General features: G+C 40.5%; 1 protein-coding gene across 1 annotated transcript; it reads left to right on the plus strand.

Annotated features, from left to right (window-relative positions):
* The first annotated feature begins 24,991 nt into the window (after positions 1–24,991).
* sstr3 (somatostatin receptor 3) lies at positions 24,992–26,449 on the plus strand. The gene has a single exon (XM_041957044.1). It carries the CDS (start codon positions 24,992–24,994, stop codon positions 26,447–26,449), a length of 1,458 nt encoding a protein of 485 aa, XP_041812978.1.

A 26,449-nucleotide genomic window follows, 5' to 3' on the forward strand; every position in this document is an offset into this window, starting at 1 on the left:
TACTTGCACTAAGCAAGATGATTGTATTGTAAATCCAAATCACAAGCTCTGTCTGTAAGACAGATGAGCATCCAATCCCCAGCGAGACACTTCAGAGTGAGCAGTTTGACCAAATGAAACATCAGTGTGACATCTGGCTGGTTTCAGAACAACAGTGAGCAAACTCATCCTGAGAAAGATGGACTCAGAGTTAGATCTGTTCTTCAAGTCAAACAGAAATCATATTTTTTTCTTGTGTACTTACTTGGTCAAAATAATATTGAAAATAAGCTATTTATGTTTTTGAAATTTTACTAATGTAGTGACTTGCTTTCACTTTCTTCAGGGGCATGAAATCGTGGTTTCGACTCATCCAAACCTGTAATTCGATTTGTGCCAACATCTGTGCTGACTAGCACTAAAAATAGTTAGAAATGTCACTTCAGTGCCAGCAGATGCACAGGCCGTTAACCAACCCGGGGGCCAAAGCTGTCACCTGCAGCTTTTGCTACCAGGTCGTTCCATCTGTGATTTGAGCACTCTGTAAATTGCTGAATGAGTCCATATGTTACTCTGTACGATAGCTACTCCGTACGTCAGTTACTCTGTGACTCTGTATATAACTTTTATCAAGTCTCAACTGGAATGGGAAATTCTTTGAAAAAGTCATTAGTCTAAGACATTTTTTAAATTTCTAAATCTCTCGAAATCTCTCTGAATACGGCCCCTGATCTGCAGTAACCTCCCGCCCCCCTCGGGCTCTCTCTCGCTGTGCAGGTATTTCTGAGGTGTGTGATCGTCTGAGTGGAGACAGGTGTGCTGCAGCAGGACCTCTCCAGCTGCATCCTATCCAGTAATCAAGACTCCTGAACAGCCTCAGCTCTGTCACACTCACCTGGTCAGACTGGAGCTCCTGCTCAGTCAGCCTGTGGCTTCAGCCATTTTTCATGTTTATATTTGCTTGTTACCTGCGACTCCTGTTCAGCCCAGAAACTTCCTGGAGTCCACTCTGGACCTGCTCGGCTGTGCTACCCACTCCTCAGCCTCCGTGCTAGGCTCATCCCCGGTTAACACCCTGTTTCTTTTGACCTGCAATAAATTACCTTAGATCTCCTACCTGACTCTGTGTCTGTATCTCACAAGCTTACCCCTTAACAATAAGTATTATGAGCAAACTGTACTTTAGGTATGACTGGCTATGACTGTTCATACCAATGTTTCAGTGTGTAAGCAGCATTTTACTGTAGCTGCTCAAGGTGGAGCTTGTTTTAGCCTACTTTATGTATAGTTTCTTAGTTTAGCTCAGTGGTTTCCAGCCTCCACAGGGTCACAAGATGAATCTGAGAGGTCATGATATGATTAATGGAGTATGAAAGAGGAAAAAAAGTTCTGCTACATATATTTACATTCATTTTTTTGCAGAATATTTGACTCATCCATGCAGTTGGTATGGATGAATATTAAAAATGACTTTTTTACTGTTCTGATCTGATTGTTGCTGTGTTTGAGTTTTTAACCTCCTTTGTCCCAGTGGCACCGTGAAGGGAAAATATTTTTTATCGACTGATCTGGTCTGAGAAGAATCTCCTCAACAACTTGGGCTCTTTTATTAAACTGCCGACTTTTATTTTCTTTTATTATCTCTGTCTTCATCTCAGAAGAGATGGTGAAGGTGGTACTGTACAAGACACACATCTTTCTCTGCTTGCGTCAACTTGTGCTGCTGCAGCTTTATGCATTATTCTGATGGCATCCATGATCGATCCAACCATGTAAGATTGTTGTTGTGACTTTTATGTAAAGTGACCAGGATGCTTATTCCTAAAGGGGTGCATGTCTGAAGGGGGCATCTAAGTGTACGAATGAACAGAGGCCTCACATGGACACTTCCTTTTTGTAAGGTGTCACAAACCAACAATGGGTAACACTGGATTTTATAAGAATATCAAATATCCTTTAATGTGAAATGTTTTCAGTACACAAGACCAGCAGCATCACAGTGCTTCTGTCAGTTTGATTGACAGTTGCTTCACCCGCCTCCCCGATGACATCTGTGCGTGCTCGTGAAATGAGACTTGCTGTGATAGGTCGGAGTTTCTGGCACTGTGATCGTTAGATTGTCAGGGACAAAAAAATGGTGTAGAAACAGCACATTTCTCTGTTTGCGTCTGTTTGCTGATGGACTGCAAAGGCCGTGAAGCCCAGTAGACTCTTTGTTTTGTCTCATCATTCATGTCTGACTCATCAAGGTTTATGCAGAACTATAATGGCTAAACAGATAAAGGTCAAAGAGCTTCTTCCACTCTGAGAAATGACGCGTTAGATGTTGTGGGAATGTTCGCTGGTGTATGATGAGTCCTCATCCGCCTGGTATTAAGTTTAATAATCTCTGACTTACACCCGGCATGTCAATGTCTCTTCTGAGGATGCCGGTTTAATTAGACAAACATAACGGTGGAAACAAAGAGTCTGACGTGAAAGGGCTTTCTGCGGATGTTTTAATTTAAACTTCCTTCAAACTTTCCTTCCGGGAACCGGTTTGCCATTTACGTCGATATTATTTGCAATGATGAAGGCAGGCGAGAACAACATGGGCTCTGCTCATGACCTTTCTGTCCATTCCTTGAGGTGATGTAACACTCCCACTCTACACATGGGTGATACATTATATGATGAAGAGTGTAATACAAAAGCTAAGTTAATGATGTCTCCTGCTGAATCCAGGCTGAATAATTAGATGGACCTGCAGGAGTCAGTTGACAGCGGAGGTCTCTTTCACCTGGAAAATGTGATTGTTTGGATCACTGCACCTTGATTAATATTGTACGTTCCTTAAGACAGTGGTGATGTAGCCCAGAGCTTTAGCGAATAGGAAGCAGGCCCCCGTCCTGCTACTTGACAAATGACAGGACGACAGGTTTGGGGGAAAGCAGGAATCAAAAAGTTGAGCAGGGTCCATTTTGGACGAGTCCTGCTCAATCCTGCACTTGAGCAGTCATCCATGTTCTCCATATATGACTCTTTGCTCTGAAAACACGGCTTCAGCAGCTCATTCAGTGAACTTTTTGCCACTTCTTGAAATCTTCATCTTGAAGACCACACACACACACACACACACACACACACACACACACACACAACAGATGGGCTGATCATGTCTGCTGTTGTGGACATTTTAATGACAGCGATGGCCTCCTTTGTAGCCCTGGAGGGAGAGAAATGCTATTTGCAAAGAAAGGTCGATTATGAAAGCACAGGATAAGTGATAATAGTCTGTTAAAGTGAGGGACACTTCGGCGTCTAACGATCTATTGATCTGTTGCAGCTCTACTGCACAACCCATACATCTGAAAAGGAAACGTCGAAGACACATCTGCTTTACGAGACCCATGGTACCAATCAGGCAGATCTGCAGGAGCAGGAGCAATCAGGCTGTAAAACCCTCTCACACAGAGAGAGACGTAAAAAAAAGAAATCTGTAATAAAAAATGTCTTCTCTTATTTATCGCCAGTGATACAAAAAATATCTTAACCGGATTGCCGGAAACCTCATGAACATTTGACGTGCTTGTCATATCTTTATTGCATTTTTAAATTGCTTTTCAAGAACCAAGTTTGGAATAAAGTCAGAAATGAGCTGTGGCGGAGTAGACAGAAAATACTGCAAGATGACACGAGGTCACATTGAAGATGTGTCCTCGTGGCAGCTTCTAAAGAAGACTTCTCCATTTGGCTCATCCTAAAGTCACAATTATCACTAAGTAAGACTAAAACACCGCCTTCACCTAAATGAATGTGGGTGGAATTATCAGAAAAAAAACGTGCTACAGTTATCTGCATCTGTGACACCGCCTTTTATCAATTTTTGGTTTCTGAGAGTTTCCAAACCTGAGGAGCTGAAAGATGGAGGAGCTCAAATGAACAAGTTTATATCAGTAGGTCATTAAAACCATAAGGTCTGAAATATAATACATTTGTATAACGACAGCTGAAAAGGGTTTTAAACTCCAAATCCCATCAGACTCACCTTGAGGAGATTAGATCATATTTTCTGTCATTCTGAGTTCCTTTGAGATCCTACTTCACTTTATTCAGATGATTATATCAGATGTTGTGTTTTAGATTCCTTGGTGAGTTGTTTTTGAAAGCTGATCAACTTTAAAGTTTTTATAGTTTTGTTCATATTATATCAATGCAGTTATTTCACTACTTTAAACTGCATTGATCCCAGGAGTGAAATTAAGCATCACAGCAGCACAAGAAGACAAGAATTGTAGAGAGAAACAGGAAACACCTAACAGATAAAACTTACATACTGTACAAGGAAAAATGTGAGTTAGAAGGCCATACACAGGTCACTACATTACAGAGGGAAGTACTGTGCTTTTTACATCTCTACATGTATCTGAGACCTTTAGTACACTAGTTACTTTTAAGTTTTTGCTTACAAAAGTACATGAAAAGCTTATGAAATCTGCAGATTAAACCAATGGCTATTTTGGCTTGTAACAGTTTACAAAAGTGTGTTTGAGGCCTCTTGTCATGTTTTAGATGATGATGATGATGACTGAGCATTTTGGGTTCTGGACTGGAAACCACTGGATTTAACATGCTAGCTGTAGATTAGCCCGCAGTATAGCTTCACCTGGAGCAGCTGAAACTGTAAAATGTTGCTCTCTCTCTCTCTCTCTGTCTCTCTCTCTCTCTCTCTCTCTCTCTCTCTCTATATATATATATATATATATAAACAGGACGATTACTTTGACTTTTGATACTTTACTTTTTCTTTTAGTACATTTTGCTTTTATTGGTTCTACTTTTACTTCCATAGAATTCTGACTGCAGAACTTATAATTCGCAACAGACACTATTCAGTCATTTTATTTACTTAACGATCTTTATTTTTGGCTTGTTTAGCCTTTTCTTCTTTCATTGATGCCGTGTGAGTGTAGGCTAAAGAGCATAAACAGCCTCTCCTAGAAGTGACAATAGAGTTTACAGTAAGTAAAAACAACATCCTGTGTTTCACAAGTTGAATGCTTAATGAGAAGCAGCAGCAGCAGGAAATGTTTGGTTAGCATTAGCAGTAACTTCTGCATTAAGTGCTGATGCAGCGTTGAAATGAACATTAAGGCTGATGAGATATTTCTGACAATTTAAAATTTAAATAATTTAAAAGTGTGTGCCGTTATTGTTGAGGGTGGATTAAAGAACGGAAACAGCCTCTTCTAGAAGTAACAAAAGTCCATTTCATCCACATTTTCTAGGACTTCCTGTCATTCTGATGACATTTGAGCTTCAAACAGCTCAAACTCACAGATTACAGGATCACAGCGAAAAACTCCTCGCTTGACGTGTCTGCTGCATGTGGATATGGAACAAGTCACAAAGACATTTTACGCACAGATAAACCGGAGCACCTGACATTTTTGGAAAGAAACCTGATTGCCACTGAACTCTCAATGAGATCAAGACTTTGATATAAATGTCACCTGTTTGTCCCCTACAGAGACAGATGTGGATGTTTATCTCAGCTGCTGTAAGCAGGCAACACAAACGTGAAAGACACCCCACCTCAAAACCCCACATGTGAATGACTAGAAATGCAGAGAAGCGGGGTGCTCTTTTTCCTCCTGTGTGGCATCATTAGGACTCTCGTAGCTCTGCTTGTCGACTCTCCACAGATTTCTCATTCTCTTTTGTGATTTGAAATAAAGAGTCGAGCTCAGAAAATCTGCCTTTTGAAACGCAGGTTGTAGAAAACATCCAGCTGCGTGTGAGCTGGAATGAGGCAGACAACTGGGTCACTTCAGGCCTCAGTGGAAAACTAGCCTTGATATCCAAGGATCACTTTATGCTGCCATCATAAACTCAATCGAAGCAGACATGAAACAGGTTGTGATGAACTATCGGGGCTAAGGCTAACTGCTGTGACAAATACTGTATGCTGCCATCTCTGTGACTCCTTCACAATAAAAAACAATCCGTGTATCACTATGTGAATGCTTTTAATTTGAAGCAGCAGCAGTAGGAAATGTTTGCTGAGCATTTGCAGGAACTTAATCAAGCTCTGATACCGTGTTGGATGAATTAACAGTGAGGCTGATGAGATATTTAATCTTTAATTTAAATTTTTTTTGTAAGTGTTTTCAGATGCAGAGTCAATTCACTGATTTAATTAGCTTTATTTTAAATTGTCTGTTTTCATTGTTATTGGCTAAATAACAGAAACAGCTCTCTGTATAACAGTAGAATGGTGGAATGTAACTAACTATATTTAGTCAAGTACTGGGCTAAAGAACAATTTTGGGGTACTTGCACTTTACTTGACTTGTCCCATTTTATTGCACTTTATACCTATACTCCAGTCTGGAGGCAAATATTGTACATTTACTGCAGATTCAGTCTGTCAGTACAAATTTTAAATCAACTAATACATTTTGATGTATCAATCTTGATTGTATAGACAGGTGATTGAGAGAAAATTGAATGTAAAAAAAAAAAATACTGCAGACCACAAAAAGTATTAAAAGGAAGGATATACAACATTTCTGCATTAGAATTTTGTTGACCTGTGCGCTGTCCAATGTTTCCAACAACGTTCAAAACCAGGGAAATCCATAATTTAATCCAAGAAGGTGTGCTTCAATTGGTCGCCTGTCGCTATGACTTCTGGGAAAACAGGAGAAACACCAAATGTCAGAGAGTAAGGAAGGAAGCCGGGAATGTGTCCTGATGTAAAACTTAAATACACATGTAGTCTGTGAATGTTTGAGTCAGGACATTAACAGCTGTTTAAAAATGAAGAAAACAACTCCCATGATCCCATGCTTCATGACATCATCAAACTATGTCTTTTGTTATTGTTTTGATTGAGAGACCCCAGCTAGAAATTACAGACTGTGCCTTTAAATAACTTACTGACACACTTCTTACTTTCTTCAGCCTAACATAAGTGTTCTAAGTGGAACACAAGCTGGCTTCAATGGTTCTTCAGGCGTGTTACAGGAGAACACACACACACACTCACAGAGACTGTGCTGGGAATGAGCTGCACACACACACACACACACACACCATAGGATTTTAACACCTCCTACTTGACTGCGTGCAGCAGGCTCAGCTGTTACCTAGTTACAAGGCAGAGACGGTGCGACCTGCGCGCAGTTGCAGAGCTGCGCCGGTGACTTTTAGCGCATCAGTCGGTCCTGGAGCAGACGAAGGAAAAACTCACCGAGAAACACACCTGAGCAGCGGAGCGGTGCGCGTGACGGCTGAGGATGACGATGAAACACGTCCTGACGGGGAATACACGCAGTGCACCCGCTCTGCTCGCCTTGTTCCGTCATTAGATCCTGAATCACACCGGGCGGACCGCGCTGTGAAAAGTCTCGGCTGAAAGGTGAGTTCAAAGTGTGCACGTACTTTGTGTTTTTAACACGAGGCGCATCACGTCTGCAGAAAGCGAGGCAGCGGTGAGTGGCTGTTGTCCGTCACTGTGGATCCGCCGCTGTCACCTCACCTGTGATGATTTTAACATCCAAACCAGGAGTGGAAACACAGGATCCCTTCATGCGTCCATCAGTCAGGGCGGGGATGGACGCGTCTGAGTGGGGGGGCACGCTGGAGAACACATTTAAAGAAGGAGCCACGTTGGTAAAATGAGTTAAAATATGTTAAGTCTCCAATCTAAAGCCTCGATTCTCAAGAAATAAGGAACTGCACGTTATTATAGTTGCGTTTTTTTAGTGTCATAAATAAGTGCCAAATAAACAACTTTGAATATTCTAATATCAATAAATAGCAGCTATTTGTAACTCCAGATTATGAGGTACCCCCACCCCTCCTACAGGAGCCCTGACCCCCAGAGTGAGACACAAAACGTCACAAACCACGCAGCCTCGTTCTGTCTGAGGTCCTTTTTGCATCTTTTTGGTCGTATGTGTGTGTTTTTAAGGCGTTTTGCGTCATGTTGTGGTTATTTTGCGTCTCTTTAATTGAAAGGCAAAGCCCTATAGCCTGTTCATAGACCCAACTGAACAGAGAGGGAGCTGAGGTAGTTCTTGATTGTAAGTTTCAATTGTCCTGATGTCTTTCTTTATATTAAAGAGTTGATTAATGTGGTTTTAAGAGCTAATGTCCATTTTAGTTTCCTTCAATAAGAACCTCAAATAGCTATGGCATTATGAAAGTGTCCATCAGTCTGTCTCTCTCAATAAAGCACATATCTGAATGAATCTGCCACATTAAGAGAAACAGACTAATGGATATTTTCATGAGAAAACTCAGCTCACTGTCAAACATAATTTAAAAAAAATTGGCATGGTAACCTAATCTGTGTGTGTGTGTGTGTGTGAGAGAGAGAGAGAGAGAGAGAGACACTGAGCCTGTGTGTAGGCATGCATGTATTATGGAAACACTTTAATTTATGACTCCCTATAAGCACTTTATGAATACATTTAACTAATGTTTTATATCACTCTTTAATTGGTTCATACACAGATATATGTATATACACCTATGAAGACATATCATTACGTCTGTGTAAATGTCTGCTGACAGCTGCATCACATTGTTATAATCAATTTATTAATTGTTAATATACAGCTTCTAAATGTTAAATGGGGGGCTTAAAGCAAAATGTTATCTGTTATGTTATCTAAATGTTATTTTACTACAGAATAAGGAATTAAAAGATTATTTACTGATGAAAGCATGCTGATGATTTTCAGTGGGCAGATAAGGCTTTATTGTCTTGCACAGCGTATCATAATTCATATTCTGTTCCGTCCTACCTCCCTGGCCTTCTTCTTGTGCTGCCATGATGCTAAATTGATTTGATCTGTAAAATCTTTATTGTAAAGCAGCGGTGGGTATTTCAGAGTGTTCGACCCTCTCAGATGACAGAAACCGATGAAATATTGAAAATGTGCCCGTGGCTGCAGGGAGCTTTGTGTTCAGCCTCAAGAAAAATGCACAGATTTTAGTGAAAAATGCATTTTATTTTGTTAAAATGTTCCACCCACATTTTAGGATAATAAACCTGAATATGTATCTTCAGCCACTTTCCCTCTAGAGGTGGATAAAATGGACAAAAGCAGTATTATCATATTATTATCCGGCTTCATCTCAATTATTAACGTTTTTGTTTCTAACTGTGCAGCTTTGTTCGAATTAATCATTCATTTGCACACGTTGACTGGACCAATAATTTGTCTTTTTGTATCATGATTGTTTCAGTTTGTCGGCTAGATCTCGTTTTTTTCTGAAAAACATGTCCCCCACTGTGTGTGTGACAGCGTCTGAGCACCATCTGACACGATTTGTTCTGTTTGGCTCCTCCATGTGAAGCCACTTGTTGTAAAATGCTGCATTTTTATGCTGCATCTAATATTTTTGTTACATTTCACATCCAGAATAGGACAAAATGTGACATGAAAGATTCAGATAGTCTTCAATGTGCGATCCTGGAAATTGAGATTATAATGACTTCACACACTAATAGCAAAATTATGCTGTAATCTGTCCATCTACAAAGTGAAACACACACAAATCCACACAAACACACACACACACACACACACACATACACATACACACACACACACACACACACACACACACACACACACAGTCACCACAGGTGGGAAGTTAATCAGCAGAACCACCCACAGCATACTTTCAGGCAAAAAATACCTTTTTAAGAGGTGAACAAGGCAGAAAGGCAGTTAAATCTCACAGTCTGGTGCCTCGTCAAAGAAAAAAACAGCATTCAGGAACAACTTTATTGTACCTGGATACACTTAAACAGGTAGAAGTAGAGGCTCTCTGCTTTTTTTTATTCAGTCCTCTTGTTTCATTCAGTCATGACAGGACGTTTAAGAGCCAAGTGCTCATGAGTTATGTGGCACCTGATGAGAGAGATGAAGCAGCTGCTGTTTTCCAGCAGTGAGTTGGAAAGTTCAATGGTGTGAAGGAAGAAGTGTTTTCATCCCTGATGGATTTTAAAACTTATTTTGCTGTTGAAGCCTCAGTTAACGACAAGTGTGAGGGACACTCTTCTCATCGGCTGCATCATTCGAAGTAGTAGTTTGGAATTTTAGGGAATTATTTCTTGTCTGGCAGAGAGTCAGATGAGACGAATGGTGCCACTGAGGGCTGTTCTGTTACCTTCAGAGACAGCAGGCTAGCTGTTTCCCCCTGTTTCCACTCTTTATGCTAAGCTATGCTAACTGGCTGCTGGCTGTAGCCGTATATTTGCGGTAGAGTCGTGAGCCGTGGTTGTCTTCTTGTCTAACTCTGCTCAAGAAAGCGATTAAACTTGTTTCCCAGCACATTGAACTCGTTGTTCCTCATTGTTAGTAGAGAAATATAAATTCTAACAAATAGTAAATTCTGATGTTTGAAAGTATAAAGAGTGAGAGAGAGCAACAGTTTGATCAGGTGATCGAGACGTGCGTCAAATCTCTCTGTTCATGTTTCACCTTTATGCTAATCTGACGACATTCAGCTCACACCTGTGCTGGGATCTAGATCTGACCTCGTCAGATTGCCATAGTTACAAAAAGTAGCTCAGGCATTTATTCAGATATGGGACTGACGTGTTCGATTGCCGTCACATTTCTGTAAAAAGGTGCATGTTTGAAAGAGGCTTTTGTTATTCATCTCCTCTTGAAACTGGAGAAAGAAAACATTGATAGGTGCAGAGGGTATTTTCATCCCACTCTCATGTTTTTCCTTTTTTCAGCCCTTGAGATTGGCATCTACCTCGTACAGAGGACCTGCACAAGACAGGAAAACGTCAGCAAAGCTTAAAACTGAAGCCAGAATTGGACGCCAGGCTGTGTGTGAATTCACTTGGTTTATTAAATCCCTGTGATCCACTGAGCTCAGAGAAGCCTTCCTCACTCCTATAAAACCTCAGACTGAATGAATTTTCATTTTAACATCCACATAGCACAGTTTCAAAATCAGCCAGAATTAAAGGACTTATGTCTCAGCAGGATTTAGAAACTTGTCTTAGCTGATTCAGTCCTCACTAAGACTAGGAGAGACCACAACAGTGCAGTTCTCAGAGCTTTACACTGTCCTCCTTTGTGTCAAATAATTGATTTTTATTGTTAGTTCATAATGCACTGAATGTTTTATGTTTATTTTATGCCTTTATATCTATCTTTCGCTCTGTTATGAACCGTCCAGACCTTGCAGATGTTCTGGGTTCAGGTCTGCTCACTGTCCACAGAGTCCAAGCTAAACATGGAGAAGCAGCATTCAGTTTTTACGCAGCACTTTTCTGGAACAAAGTCCCTGACAACTTTAAACCTGCTTCAACATGAGTTCTTTTAATTTAACAGGCCTTAAAATTACAAGTCCGACTCAGGCATCATTATTCATTCAATCTTTAAATGTATTCAAGGTAACGGTGTGCTTCATTTGGTCACCTGTCAATCCCCTTTACCCCTTTTACCTCCACTCACTATAACTAACACCGGATGATACAACAGAGAGTGAGGAGGGAAGTTAGCGAACTAGCTTGCTAGCCACCCTAGTGTTTACTATTTTTGTTGCTAACTCGCGATGATGCATGATTAATCATTTTCATCTGCGACAGTGGTCTAATGAATGAAGACAACAAGTCCCATGATGCCACGCTGCCTCATGTCGTCATCAAACTACATCTTTTGTTATTGTTCGGTAAGAGCCCCCCAACTGCAGATATCACATGCTGTGTGTATAACACATTCTGTACGTCAGGTGCAGCAACTAAAATATCATCTGCATATGGTAAAATAGCCAATTTATTACCAATTAATTAAATTCAATTAGCTCAATTAGCTTCCTTAATCTATAGAGCTAATAGTTTTGTGACGTTCACGAACGAACTGGCTCTTTTGAACGGCTCTTTAACATGAATGATGGGAACCGAGTCGCAGCTGGGAACCGTTCTTTTTTTTTTTTTGGGTTACATGGGGAGGAGCGCTGCCCAGCTGCTTATTAGATATGCAAATAGCATCACGCCACCTTTTGCACGCTGAGTGCGCCAGTAACAAAAAAAAAAACACTGTCAAAGCAGAGTGATGTGGCGCCACCCTGTGGAATATTTACAATTAATCCAGATCAGACTTTAAAATCTAATCCACACATGTCAAATAACGTTATAATCAATATTTCAGAATAATTTAAACTCATATTAGGGGGATATCTAAATTCATTCCTCCCAGTGGTTATTTCAAGATAAAACAAGTTAAGGCCAGACTGCCTTCCTAAAACTTCATAAATATAAAAATGAGCCAAATGAGCCAGTTTTTTTGAACGGCTCTTTGAAAGGAATGGCTCACCAAGATCGGGCTCCCCTCAAAGAGCCATAAATCCCATCTCTAAGAGCTAAGTCATTCACACATATTGCAAAAAGGGACAGGTTTGGAGAAGGCAGCAGGAGCACAGGAGTCTCAGGTCGGCGGACTTCCTGCTGAGTTTGGAGGAGAGGCATCCTCCTTAAAATATTCACCCATCAGCATGCTGAGCCACAAGTCTGACTTATTCAAGGACTGCGGATTCGTTCTGAGTAATGGCGGAAACAGATTCAGGGGCACTTGTGATCCTAAGCAGCGTGCCCACACACAAACACACTCAATCTCAAAGTGTGTGTGCAACATGTTTAGATGAGCTCTTCCCACACAGATATAAAATCAGTGGTCGCACATACAGAGACACACAGAAATGCATGATGTGTAGGCGGTTTGCCAAAGAATCCACTGTAGAGCTGAAACAATTAGACGAATCAATCAACTGATAACTAATCCGCAGCTATTTTTATTACTTTTAATGAATTAATCCTTTTAAATCAGTTTTCATGCAAAACTGCTAAATATTCCCATAGTTACAGCTTCTTGATTGTGAAGATTTACTGCTTTTTTCTCTTTGATATCATCATAGAATGAACATCATCTACTGTTTTAGTAAATTGTGATGGACGTTTTTCACTATTTTCTGACATTCTATATACCAAATGATTCTCAATTTATCAAGAAAATAATTGTCAGATTAATCAATAATGAAAATACTCACTAGTTGTAGTCCTAATCTACCAAACCCAAACCAATGCTATATACTGAAATGTTTCTCAAGACTGCAACTAGTGATTGTTGGTCCATAAATTGACTGAAAATAAGGAAAAATACCCCAAAGTGACGTCTTCAAATGTCTTTCGTCTAAAACCCAAAATTATTCTGTTTCCAGTGATATTAAACATTAGCAAGTAGAAAATCCTCACAAATGAGAATCTGTAACTATGGGACTGTTTGTCATTTTTGCTAGGAAAATTGCTTTTTATGAATGACAAAATGACAAAAATGTTAGAAATGCACACACAATCAATTATTAATTATCGACAGATGATTATCACAATAAATTTTTGTTGACCAACTTAAAACATAAGTGAGATAGTTTGATCAATCCAGCAATAGAGCCTATTCCTGCTTGTTGTCTCCTCTCCGTGGGTGGTATTTCCACATGTCACCCTCACTTAGTAAAAAACTGTTTTATCTCCCTCTTTTGTAGCTTCAGGTAGATTTAGTCATTGAAGTCGCTCTGAATATTGTCCCCTGACTGTGAACCCACCACAGTCCAGATGAGAGCAGGTCCCGCTCTGGTCTTGAGAGGTGACTGAAATGTTGCACACACGTTGTTGAGGGTCGTGTGCTGTTCACATGAATCCACTATGGTTAAACTTTGAAAGAAAGCCGCAGACAAGCTGTGATACCGCTGAGCTTATGTTCTTTTCGATGTGTGAAAGATGACACATGGTGTGAAACGTGTTTGTGGCGCAGCTTTGAACAAACTCTGTCAACCTGACAAAGCGATTGTGGGTATTGCAGGATATTCAAACGACAGAACAGTTCAATACTTTTAGAATTACGCGTCTTTGCTTTCTTCTGGAGACTTTGATAAAAAGGTCGATGCCACTCAGGACACATCTGTTTTTCTCACTGCTGATTTTCTGAGAGCAACATCAGACATTTTGAAAAAAAAGTCCCATTTTAATGATCAAGATGGTCAAAAATACTCCTGACATGACTTTCTGTTGAAACGGTGCTCGAGATGCTTTTATACGAGGCTGAGTACTGTGTAGTGCAGCCTTGTGTTTAATGACGAATGAAATGAAACGACCTCTACATCATTTGCATCACTATAAACTTCAAACATAGTTACTATATGATTGGTGGATATTCCTCTACATCAGTTTTGATGGAGCAATGTTTGACTCCAGCTCCATCGCCATTGAAATTAATTCAGTTTGACATTAAATACTGATGTTTTATCAGGATGAATTCTGGTTGTAGGTGGAAATATAGAGATCCTGTAGAACCTGTCCAAAATAAAATAAAGGCCACAAGCTGCTGCTCCATGAAATCAGCATTTGTTTCATAAACCATAAATCCTCATGTTTCAATCACATTCGGATCAGAAGAAAACCCGACCGGGGTCAGATCTGCCTACACAGAACCCTCTGCATTAGCTTCTCCACACGGCAAATTCACATCCAGTCGAACAGAATTGGTACATTAATATTATTTTTGCCCAAAGCTGTTGTCATGATGTAATGATTTTAGACTAGTGTTTCAAGACTGCATAACCTCCAGATTTATGCAGACGGCCCTCACCCATAGGAGGGGGTGACCGTCGAACATGATCTACCACTGTCAGTGTGAATGTTTTCAGTTCCGGCACAGTGACGGTGACATGTTAAAGAGCTGTGTTGGCAGAGCATGAGCTAACGATTGTTTTTAGAGCTCTAGTCATACTGGGTCTGCACTGATTCGTACTGCCTCCAGGAAATAGCCACGTGCTAACACTAACACGACACTGACAGAAGCTGTCGCCTTCTCAGCTTTAATATGCTACGGACTAACTGTCAGCCATAAAAATGGAAGCATTACAACCTTAAATAGTGTTACAAACTCTGTTGAAAGTTCAGCTTGGTGATACCAGACCTCAGACAGATGTGCTGCCCTCAATGTTTCCTGCACATCCTGAACTGAAGCCTGTTCACAGAAGAACACTGAAGAGCCGCTTGGGAGCTTCAGGGCTCCCCAGACTGGCTCATATACCAGAGTCACAGTAGACTCAGTGCTTGTTATCCTGTTTGTGGGATTCCTGCAGTGCCTGTTAGTGTTAATGATAGATTTGTATTGAAGTGCAAGATTTTTATTTTCTGCAAAAATAATATACACATAGCATCAACAGAATTATCACAGTACAGAATACTCAGAATACTTATTCTGATATTGCCCAAAGCTTAATATTTTGGGAGGATAATGAAGCATGTTACTTTACATCCACTTGATACCTGCATATCATGTGCCCCTGACAAGCCACTGGACGCCATGACTGTGAAAATGCACAACAAGGTGTCCTGATGTAAGGAAACAGGAGGAAAGGTGAAAGTTAACTGGCAGTATCTACACATCAGGATACGTTTGCATGTCCACCAACCAAAAACTAAAATACTGTTTTTTTAAGTGAGAGTTCAAAGTTAATGTAGTGTGAAGCATTGATATTGTTGCTATGGTTACTGCCAGATTAATCGGTCTCTTATTAAAGTTGGAATGTTTCATCTGTTGACTTGTATAAGACATTAAGGACAGCATTTTCCATGGCCATGGGCCAATATCGTGGATGCTTTCAATAACTTAAAGGCCAACGTAAAGGCCATATGTTATTACTATATTATTATATATAGAAAACAGCCATTTCAGTCTTTATCTACCTTCAACTATCACCTTCATTCTTTGTTGGAAACCATAATAATAATAATTTTCCATTCTCCTGTACTCACATCTGCTCAAAACTGTTTAGTTAACCACTTGGCAAACTGCTGAACATTCACTCTCAGCTTTCAAGGTGAGAAAATACAAAAGAAACCTAAACAAACATGCTATTCAAACAGCTGTGGCGATGTCCTTAGCTGTGACCTGACCTGCCAGTCTGAGTCCTGTCAGCACTGAACTCTCAGTCAGTCCAGCAGGACTGGCTTTGAGAAACAGGAGAGAAAAAATTAACCATGGATTAAATGTGACTTTAGTCTCTGACCTGACCTGAACGTCCACTCTGCCCTCTCTGTGTCACAGGTGATAGAATTATTATTATGATAAGAATTATGATAAAGGAATGTCCACATGCTCCCCTCACTTTTACAGTTTCAGTTTTATTATCTTTTCACTCTGCATCCACCATAGGTCAGATGAGAGAACCATAGGTCAGATGAGTTGAGAAAAGTGAAGTCTTGCTCATCTTTATTGCTTTTAGTTGTTCTCTGAGCAATTAAACCTATAATAACTTTTTTTTATTATTATTTGGCCACGTTGAAGCAGCAGAAATAAGCTACAAACACAACACTTATCATCAGCAAACAGTTGCTTATTTAAACGTTGGAGCTTTACAGAGCAACATTCATTTGGGGTTGCATTTGTGTCCACCTGTAAGTTCAGGATTCACTCTCTTTCAGCTCTGTTTTTGGTCTCTACCAACAGCCTTTATCATCTTGTCTCTTGAGCTTAAACACTCCATTGATGTTAACCAGCTCGTCTCTAACTGTGTCTGCCTGCTGTTTGCTGTTGAGCACGACAGCTGTGCAGTGCTGCGTACAACAACAAACACCACCTCTGTATCATGTTTCCATTTATCTAGTGTAGCACAAACTTTAACAAAATTTATAGAAAAGCGACAAAACAGTTTCCATCCAGTTCTGTTTTGTGAATATCAAGAGTTGGTGCATTGAGATAAATAGTTGGTGGCACTACTTCTCCATTCAGGTGCCATCAAACCATTGTAGAAGAGGAACAAGATGCTGTCATTAAATTGAAATGTTTTTGCATGAAGAATGACTTTGATTATCCAAATAGTTGGCAATTAATTTTCCGTCAATTGACTAATGAGCTGTTGTTGTTGGATAGTTTGATTTATAATGAAGCATCATATTTTAACAAATGTTTTGTTAAAAAAAAAACAGTATTTCCCTCCAAATTGTAGTAGAAGTAAAGCTCCAGTTTGTCCTGAAAACAAACCTGTGCCCCTCAGTGTAAACTCTGTGTACCTGAATGCATCTGTTGATCTGAGCTACATGGCTGTCAGGATGACGCTCCTCCCTGAAATACTCCGAACCTTTCAAGTGCTCCGGCTGTCAGAGACTCTGACCTTTGTGATGGATGCTCAGCTCAGCGGTGCAGCAGCGCTTGACAGCTAAGATGTTGGCATTTCCGCTCCTGCAGCGAGCTGCAGTCAAAGCTATGTGAGATACAAACGTTTCCTCACCTTGAAGTGCTCACCTTCATCTCATCGGCAACTGCATTTTGGTATCAACTGATGTTACGTTAATTTATTTAGTCCTTTGTCGCCTAAATTGTGTGCTGACAGAGGGGCATTTACATGAGCACTGGCCAAAGATTATAAAACAGAGATCAAAGTATTTTTAAATGGTAAATTACTGCTTTTTGTTAATGGAGTCTGGTGGCTTTGAAGAGAACATAGATGGATATAACTTCTTTAGGTTCCATGGAAAAGGCTGTCTGACAGAAAGGTAAAGTGGTGAAAATAATAAATATATAAATATATATAACATACACAAAAACTGATGTCGCTTAGCTTCCTGCCCCGGTACTGCTGCTGCTTCTCCAGACTGGCGCCGGCCATCTACTTTAGGTAATACATTTATTATTACATTCATTATTAAACCTCTATCTCACCAGGTACGTCCCATTGACATCACAAAATCTCTTTTTCAAGAGAGCCTTAAACATTAATAAAAACTTAGAGCTGCTTCGTTGGCATTACAACATGTTATAAACCATTTATTAAATATTTATATACTGCCTGTAAAATGTTAATTATGGGTGTTAAAGTATTAACACTGAACTTATGTAGCACTTAATAAAGGAAGAAAGCATATGATCTAATTGGTCATTAAAAATAAAACACAAATAAAAAGCATACTAATAGAATCTAAGTTAAGGTTAAAAGTGTGAGTTTTTAAGAGGCCTTTTAAAGCATTGATGCATGTTGCTGCTAAAAACAGTAAAAGTGTTACATCTGGAGAAAAAAGGTGAGGAACATCTTTGTCTGTGCGCTGCAGGTGTGTGACGCCAAATTAGCGAGTAACTGTACCAAGCGTGGCACCTTTTTTTTTTTTTTTCAATGATTTTACACATTCAAACACATTTACACTTTTACTTCCACTCGTCTGTTTCCATTCTAGTCAGTGAAAGCAGTGTGCTTCTGAAGCCTGGAGATGTTGAGTGTTCTCAGGGAAAGATTAGATTTCTTCAAAGAAAACGACTGCAGCTCTGTCGTTGCACTTTGTCACTCTCCTGCACTCCAGGGGTTCAGGATTCAGACTGCAGACACTCTTTTCTAAAACACACTTATATCTGGAAATAGAATTAATTTCTAAGTGTATGCACAATATAAATACATGAGTGTATGATGCAGATAGAAAATAAGTGTAAATAATTGAGAATAGACTCTATCGGCTATTGTTTGTCTTCCTTTGATTCGTGAGTATCAAAAGTTTGCCAACCTGATAACCCCTGAATACAAACGCAGTTGATTCAGCAGACGTTAGCTCTTTCTTTTAAATATGATTTGATGTTTATGTGATTTGTTTTTTACCTCAAACACGGTGGATTGTTGGATGACAGAGTCTGACTTTAGCAGAAGAGACATCATTCACGTTTTTCCTGCCAGCTGTCACTGTTGGTTTGAACTTTATTTGTAGAGTTATGTCATTTTTGAAGCCAGTGACAAAACTATTTTGTCATTAAGGTACAAACAGTTATTGCATAAATCAGATATGTTGATGTTTTTAGGCGGAAATTTGAATCCTGGATGATTGTGTTTATCAGGAATAAGCAAAACATTTTGTATTCTAATCATTTCTAGCCAGTGAGCTCGTTCAAATTAGCACCTTACTGTAAGTTCCAAATGATTTTGTTTAAACAGTAAAACATCATGGTGTTTGTGTGATTATTCCACTAAGATTAGAACGCGCTGTGAAAAAAGTACCTCCCATTTAAAGGAGTTGTAATTTCCAGGAAAGAGAGAATAAGCGGCACACCTTCAGGTTTCAGATAAGTCAGCGATCACCTTCAGCAGCTCTGATAGCTGCAGCTTTGTTTCACCACATGACGGCTGCTCATAGTTTGTTTGATTAGTCCTCGATTGTTTGAGTGAACAGTGACACCCACTCTGACAAAATTACACTGTGCATATTATGATTTACTGCAGAGAGCGACTGTGTATCTGTTTATAGTGCAGCCAAACAATCCACATAGTCTTAATAAATGTAGATAAATTCAAATGCATTGTGTGTCTTGTGACACAATAAAAGCCACCCAGTGTTTTACAAGTAAATGTATTTTAAGGTGAAGCAGCAGCAGGAAATCTTGAGGTGGGTTTAGCTGTAACAGTAGAGCTCTGATATGGTGTAAAGAGAGCGAACGGTTAACAGCTAGGCTAGATTACTTGCCTGTGTGGTGGAAATTTAGATCCAGGATGGGAACTATTGATTAACCTAAAGTGTAGAGAGGTAAAAATGTCAACCATAAATACAATCATTAAAATGTCAAGGATGACAACTGGTGGGTGACAACTGTAATCACAGCCTGGATTATGTTCACAGCCAATATTTTGTCATCATCGCATTTTTACATTTAAATCTAAGCACACTGTATATACTGTGTATAGAGATAAATGCATGTATATACGATACACAAACACCTACTTCATATATATGAAGCAACCTATTGCATTAATCACTATTTTTTCGCACTATTTTTTATTTTATATTCATGTATTTTAGATTATTTTATTATTTTTATATTAGATTTTTTATGTTGTTCTTTGTTGCTTTTTATATGTATTGATATATGCATTTATTTTGCATGCACAGACTAGTTAAATGTGCATTTTTACCCATTGTTGTTCAGCTTTGTTGTCTTTGTTTTTGTGCGTACACATACTTGTCTGATAGAGCTGATTCAGATTCTGAAGAGATATTTTAGCAGAAAATAAATAAAATATGTTGTCAGTGGACGTTTTACTGATATGATGTGACATTTTCTCATTATGTTACTAGAAAACCTAGTCTGGCTGGCATTACATTTCCCTACAGTGTGTTTGCTGTTGTAAAGCAGTTGTGTATGAACATAATTTCGAGCAGCAGGTGTCGCTTCGCAGATGCTGCAGGTGTGCAAATAAATTAAAACTTCAAGCTGACTGAATCTGTCAGTTTTTACAAAAGCTCAAGCAAGGCATTAAATAAAATGCAAGTCTGCGGATAAACAAAGTGGAAAAAAATGTGTCACCACAAACAGCAAGACCACAAGAGATGAGTCCTCGATACGGTCAACCAATCAAAAGCAGCGGACATCAGAAGAGGCAGATCATATGTAATTTTAGCCTGGGTGTCCTCGTTTTTCTGGTGCTGTTAACACAAAGTATTCTGCCTTTAGCCTCACACAGTTGCAGCCTGTGATTTCACAGCCAAAGCACTGCGGAAAGATTATTGATCCCTGATTGTGTGTGTTCAGATTATATGGCTGCGTTGCCGTGTTGGCCACATGACCTGCTCTGATTGTTCCGTGCAGAAACACGTCACCTCCCCTCGTGTCGTGTAAAGACAAGAAAGACAGACGAGGAGACATCTGGATCACAGGATGTCTCGTTCCCGGGTGACAACGGCAGCAGTTCAGAGTCTCCATTTACCAACTGAATAGATTTTCCCTTTCAGAGAGGTTTGACAGGCCTTAAAGGTGCCGGCTGTTTAGAGGGAAGATTAATGAGATGGAATGAAATACGGTGAATACAATGCTGATATTAAACCCCAGGGTGTTTGAGATGAGACATGTAGACGGGGAGGTAGATAAATTGATTTCTCTGAGGCATCAAAACGTGAATTAATGTTTCAGCTGCACTATAGTTAAGGTTTGAAAGATTTATTTCAAGATGAGGCTGCTCATCTTATAAATTAACATTCCTCCTTTTTTGCAACTATCAGTTATTTCCATTATCAATTAATCTGATGATTGATTTCTCAATTTATTGTTTGTTTAGTCTTAAGTCTTTTTTACAACATGTATAGGTTTTTTTCAGCATTTCAGCCTCTCAATGCTGGATGGAAATGCGCCGACAGGCTGATTTGGCAGCTCTCTGAGTGTAAATGTGGATGTATTAAACACTGGATGAGGTATCCAAACAAGAAAGTCCACATGTTTCCACGAAATTTGCAAAAAAACTTTACATGGCCATTTACACTTATCATTTCAAAGATCTCGTATCCGGATAAAATCCAGATGTGATTTAAAACACTTTTGTGTGTCTAAGTTAGCCATATCACAAATCTGCTGGCTATTGGTCTTTGTTTTTGTGGCTACATGCTAATCAGGGTCGCCCTCCTCCGGTCCAGAGAGACGTTGGTAAAGCACAATAAGTTGTTTGGTAACTGAAAAATGCACTCATGAACTACAAACAAAGTTTCATGGTCGTCCTCTCATCCACGCCGCTGTCTCGCCCATGCACTTCCGTGGGAAAACTGATCAGGGATCAGATTCGTGTTGTAACAGCTCTTTCTGTATGAGCACTTTGATGGATGGCTAATTTCAGTGTGATTTCTGTATGAATTTAACTTCTGTTATCACAGCAGACAGGCCATATAGAGGCTTTTTCCACTAACAATATTACACATGTGCATCTTGGAGAGACGGATGCATTTCCACCTTTTCAACATCTGACTGGATGAGTCTCCTGAAATGGTTTAAGCAATCTGATCTCAATCCATCTTGAACGCTTCTTTGATGCATTTAGCTTTTGTGATATCTGATTGCTGTCAAATCAATCTATGATGCGTGAAGTGTAAACCGAGTCCCTTCCACCATCATTTGTGCTTCTTTTGTTCTCTGAGTCAGTTTTCTTTGCAGTTTGGCAAAAAAAAGTTGTTCTGGGCCCTGATGGATTTCCATAATGATGAAAACTGAGATTCCTTTTCAGAACGTTATGAACATGCTGGCAAAGCGAAAACAATTTAGCAATATTAAAAATGATAATGGCTGGCTGCAGTCTAACCAAACATAATATCTACGTGCACTCTGCCAGAGCTGTTGTGGCAAACATCCTGACGGAGGAAGAGACAAGAGGGACGGATTCTGGAAAAATCTGCACAATCCATAACACCGTGCTAATGGCAGGAGAAAATTGTGTTTTAGCCGCTGATAAACGTGGAGGAGCATCACAAATAACATTCATGGCAGTTACACACAGTACAGTGTAGCTGTGATAAAAGTGAAAATTCTGCCATTTGTTGTCTTATTTGGTCAATAACTGATATTTAATTAAAGTGTAAAATTAGCTCAGTGTACTATGAAGCCAACATATGGATGTAATCGTGGTCAATATTAAAACTGTCCTTCAGTGGCTGCATGAAGCACCACTCAGGCTCGGCCCGAGCTGTTATTGTATAGTATCCCTCGTTCATCACCAAGGAGCGGCACACTAATGTGTTTTTATTCTTTTCCTCTTTGAAACATTTGCTAACGTGAAGAGAAAAGAAGACTCTATTCCCGTTTTCCTGCCATGTGTTTATTCGGTTCCGTTTGATTTACGACGCTGATTTCCAGGTTTTCTCTTTCTCTGGTTTCCATAGTGATCCAAATTGCCAAATTGAATGTGAAATGTCCCCAATCACAAGGAACTGGAGATATTGAAAAATGATTAATGTGACAATGTGCTGAAATCAACAACATTACTCTGGCCTCATAAGAAGACGTTCAGTACACGCGTTGATTTTTCTTGTTTTGCTGTTTCTGTTTTTCTTCGTGTGTCTTTTAAACTGAACTCCGGGAGGTGGACAGATTGAAAGCCTTTTTTTTATAGACTCTGCAGCTGTTGCCATTGAGGTGATAATAACCTTTCAGTTGGTTTGTGTCTATCAGTGAGCTCAGGGCCAGTCTCTGTTTTTCTCGCTGCTGATTTTCTGAAAGGAAACATCAGACATTTTGAAAAAAAGTAGATAGAAATATTTTTTATATGACTCTCTTCTCTAATGGTGCTCATTATGCTTTTATTGTCATATGACATTTATTATAGTACAGCTGTGTAGTCAGTGAAGAGTGTAATGAAATGAGAAGCTTCTACAGTATATGGCTTATGGTTTGCCATTACGGTACTTCACTATACACTTCAAATATAGTATTACTGTGTGTTTCTTGTATATTGCTTCACATCAGTCCTAATGTAGCACTTTGGGAATGATTCCATCCACACGGTCAGCCAAAACATAGTTTGACATTTTGGGAGAATTGCATATTCTCTTTCTCTGTGAGAGTTTGATGAGAAGATGAGAAGACAGGCTCATGTTTGGATGCTGCATTTGAAGCTACTGCAAGCAGCAAGATTAGCTTAGCTTAGCATGAATACTGGAAATAGAGAAACAGCTAGCTTGGCCAAGAAAAAGTCAAATAAGGCAATGTTAATAATAAGTTAATTTGTGTGATTTAGCCTGTGAGGAACATTAATTACTGTACAAAATTCATTCATCCCTCCACACTGCCAGCGTGACTAATATTAACCTGAATAAAGGATCTACATCAGTTTATTTTTCATTCCTTAATGAACGTGATGGTGTGAATGTGTGGGTGACTGTACCAGCTGTTGCTTCAGGAGTTGGTCAGTACAGAAGATGTTTACCAAGCGGGAGACCACACTGAGTCTCACCTCCACTAAGTACGCTCTCCTCCCTGTGTGTTCTCAGTTCATGTTAGCCAGAGTGCTGCTGGGTTGCTAATGAAATGTCAATTCGCCCATGTGTGGGAACACACTTTGTTTAATTTGCCTGCTGTATCAATAGGACCAAATATAGCTGCTATGGTCAATCTACCTGCAAACATCCATCATCACCGGGCTTTAATTGTTTCCTGTCTGACTCATCATCTCACATCCACCTCTATCCCATCTGCTTTTCATCATTTTATCTCGATCCTGTGCTTCTCTTTTTGTCTCTGCCACTCGTCCTGTGAGCGTTATCTTTACCTGCTTCCTCTGTTTTTCACTGTAAACATGTTGATGGGCACAGTTTATGATTTGTTTTGGCTCAGCTCTCACAACAGAGTTTCAATGTGCAATGAGCCAAACTGATATGCTAAAATACCACAAAATGCTGCGCTTACATACAAATATCAGAAACTCTAAATCACATGCTCTGTCCTCAGAATACAGACACGAATGACGAACTTAAATACTTATTACGCAACTCACAAATCACTGAATCAGTGCGTATGTTTGCAATGTCATTACTCTCATGAGCACTGTTGCAACATAATGGCTAATTACTTCACCACCACTGCCATGCATCTGAGACGTATGGGAGAGGGGAATGCATTGGAAAAAATGACAGAAATGTGCTTTTGAAGTCAGCAGCACTTAAGCACTGGACGTACTACGACTTATTGTGTTTGTAAAAATCTCAACGCTTTCTCGTGTCCTTGGAAAAAACACTTTTCATTCCTGTCTCTTCACAGAAAACGTATGTAAGGTTACTTTATCGTTTCCCAAAGGAAACCACCGAAGGTGGTTTTATCTGGAGATCTGGAGGCATGCTTCACAAAACATGCACATCTTAGTTCATGAATAACAAGCGACAACGTATCAGTTACACATTGACCATAATAATCCTGGATCAAGCCTCTGCAGGGAACAGGGGTGCTGATGGATTCTTGCAGAGACTCTTGCCACATGTGTGCCAGCTGAGCTCTCTATCTACCTTGTCTAACAGAGCTCTGGTCTCCAGCTGATCTGGGATCTAGCCTTATTTCTTTAGTTTTATGTTACTAATGTGCTGCAAGATGAAACAAACATAGTAAAGTCAACTATTTGGTTAATTGATTCATTGATTTTTCTCCTCCAGCAGAACAGATGGGCGGGAGCTGAGTCGACAGAAGGACGAAGTAACTGACAGAGCACTTCCATGGGTGTCGCCTCACTTCCCGTGCTGGAGATGATGGATGAAATGTGGGAGAATGGCAGTTATGCCAGCCCCTCGCCTGGTCTCCCCCTGTTTCTGCTCATGTTCAACGACAGCGATCTGAACGAGACGCTGTTCAACTCCACCAACACCACCGTCCCAGATGTCTCCTCTGGTCCCAGCGTGGCAGGGGTCCTCATCCCGCTCATATACATAATCGTCTGTATCATCGGCCTGGGTGGAAACACTTTGGTGATTCACATTGTGCTCCACTACTCGAAGATAGAGTCAGTGACCAACATCTACATCCTCAACTTAGCCATCGCTGATGAGCTCTTCATGCTCGGCCTGCCTTTCCTGGCGGTTCAGAACACCCTCCAGTCATGGCCGTTTGGCTCCTTCATGTGTCGTCTGGTCATGACTGTTGACTCCATCAATCAGTTCACCAGCATCTTCTGCCTGACCGTGATGAGCATCGATCGCTACCTCGCTGTAGTCCACCCCATTCGGTCTTCAAAGTGGCGGCGCCCTCAGGTGGCTAAAGTGGTGAATGGCACTGTCTGGGCTCTGTCGTTTCTTGTTGTTCTGCCTGTGGTCATCTTTGCCAACATCCAGAAGACGGGGGGTACCTGTAACATCGCCTGGCCTCAGCCGGCTAACATCTGGCGAGCGGCTTTCATCATTTACACCTCCACGGTTGGATTCTTCTGCCCCCTTCTTATCATCTGCCTCTGCTACCTGCTCATCGTCTTCAAGATCCGCAGCTCGGGTAAAAAAGTCCACGCCACCTCAACCAAGCGAAGGAAGTCAGAGAGAAAAGTGACGCGCATGGTTGTGATCGTTGTTGCCGTGTTTGTCTTCTGCTGGCTGCCCTTCTACGCGCTCAATATCATCAACCTGCTGGTGTCCCTGCCCCCAGAGTACCAGGGTCTTTACTATTTTGTCGTAGTGCTCGGCTATGCTAACAGCTGCGCCAACCCAATCGTCTATGGCTTCTTGTCTGACAACTTCAAGAGGGGTTTCCGGAAGGCGCTCTGCCGCTCCACTCGGAAGGTGGAGAACCACGAGCCCATGGAACGCCAACAGCAGCAGGAGGAGGGGAGGACGGCGCTCATGCCCCGGGAGAGCCTGAGGCGGGCAATCCGGGATGAAGAGGACGATGACGAGGAAGACGTCTCGGAAATGACTGAGATCTACAGGATCGCCCAAAATGGCAACAGCAGCTTCCAGCCGCAGTGCTCACAGCCGCTGTTCTTAGAACGAGGAGCGACTCCAGGGGCCACAGAGCCGCCGTCTCCAGACAGGAAGGACAAAGCTGGGGAAACGAAAGGGAAGGATCCCATCAACGGGTCCACACTGACTGTACCGCTGCTTCTCAATGGAACCAAAAACGGAAGCGTTAAAACTCTGCCAGAGGAGAACTTGGAACAGAGCACCTCACTGGAGATAAGTTACCTTTAG

The sequence above is a fragment of the Chelmon rostratus genome, chromosome 17, assembly GCF_017976325.1.
Source record: "Chelmon rostratus isolate fCheRos1 chromosome 17, fCheRos1.pri, whole genome shotgun sequence".
NCBI lineage: Eukaryota > Metazoa > Chordata > Actinopteri > Chaetodontiformes > Chaetodontidae > Chelmon > Chelmon rostratus.

What these genes read in the sequence shown, in the direction of transcription:
- sstr3 (XM_041957044.1), top strand. Translation starts at nt 24,992, where the DNA reads ATGGGTGTCGCCTCACTTCCCGTGCTGGAGATGATGGATGAAATGTGG.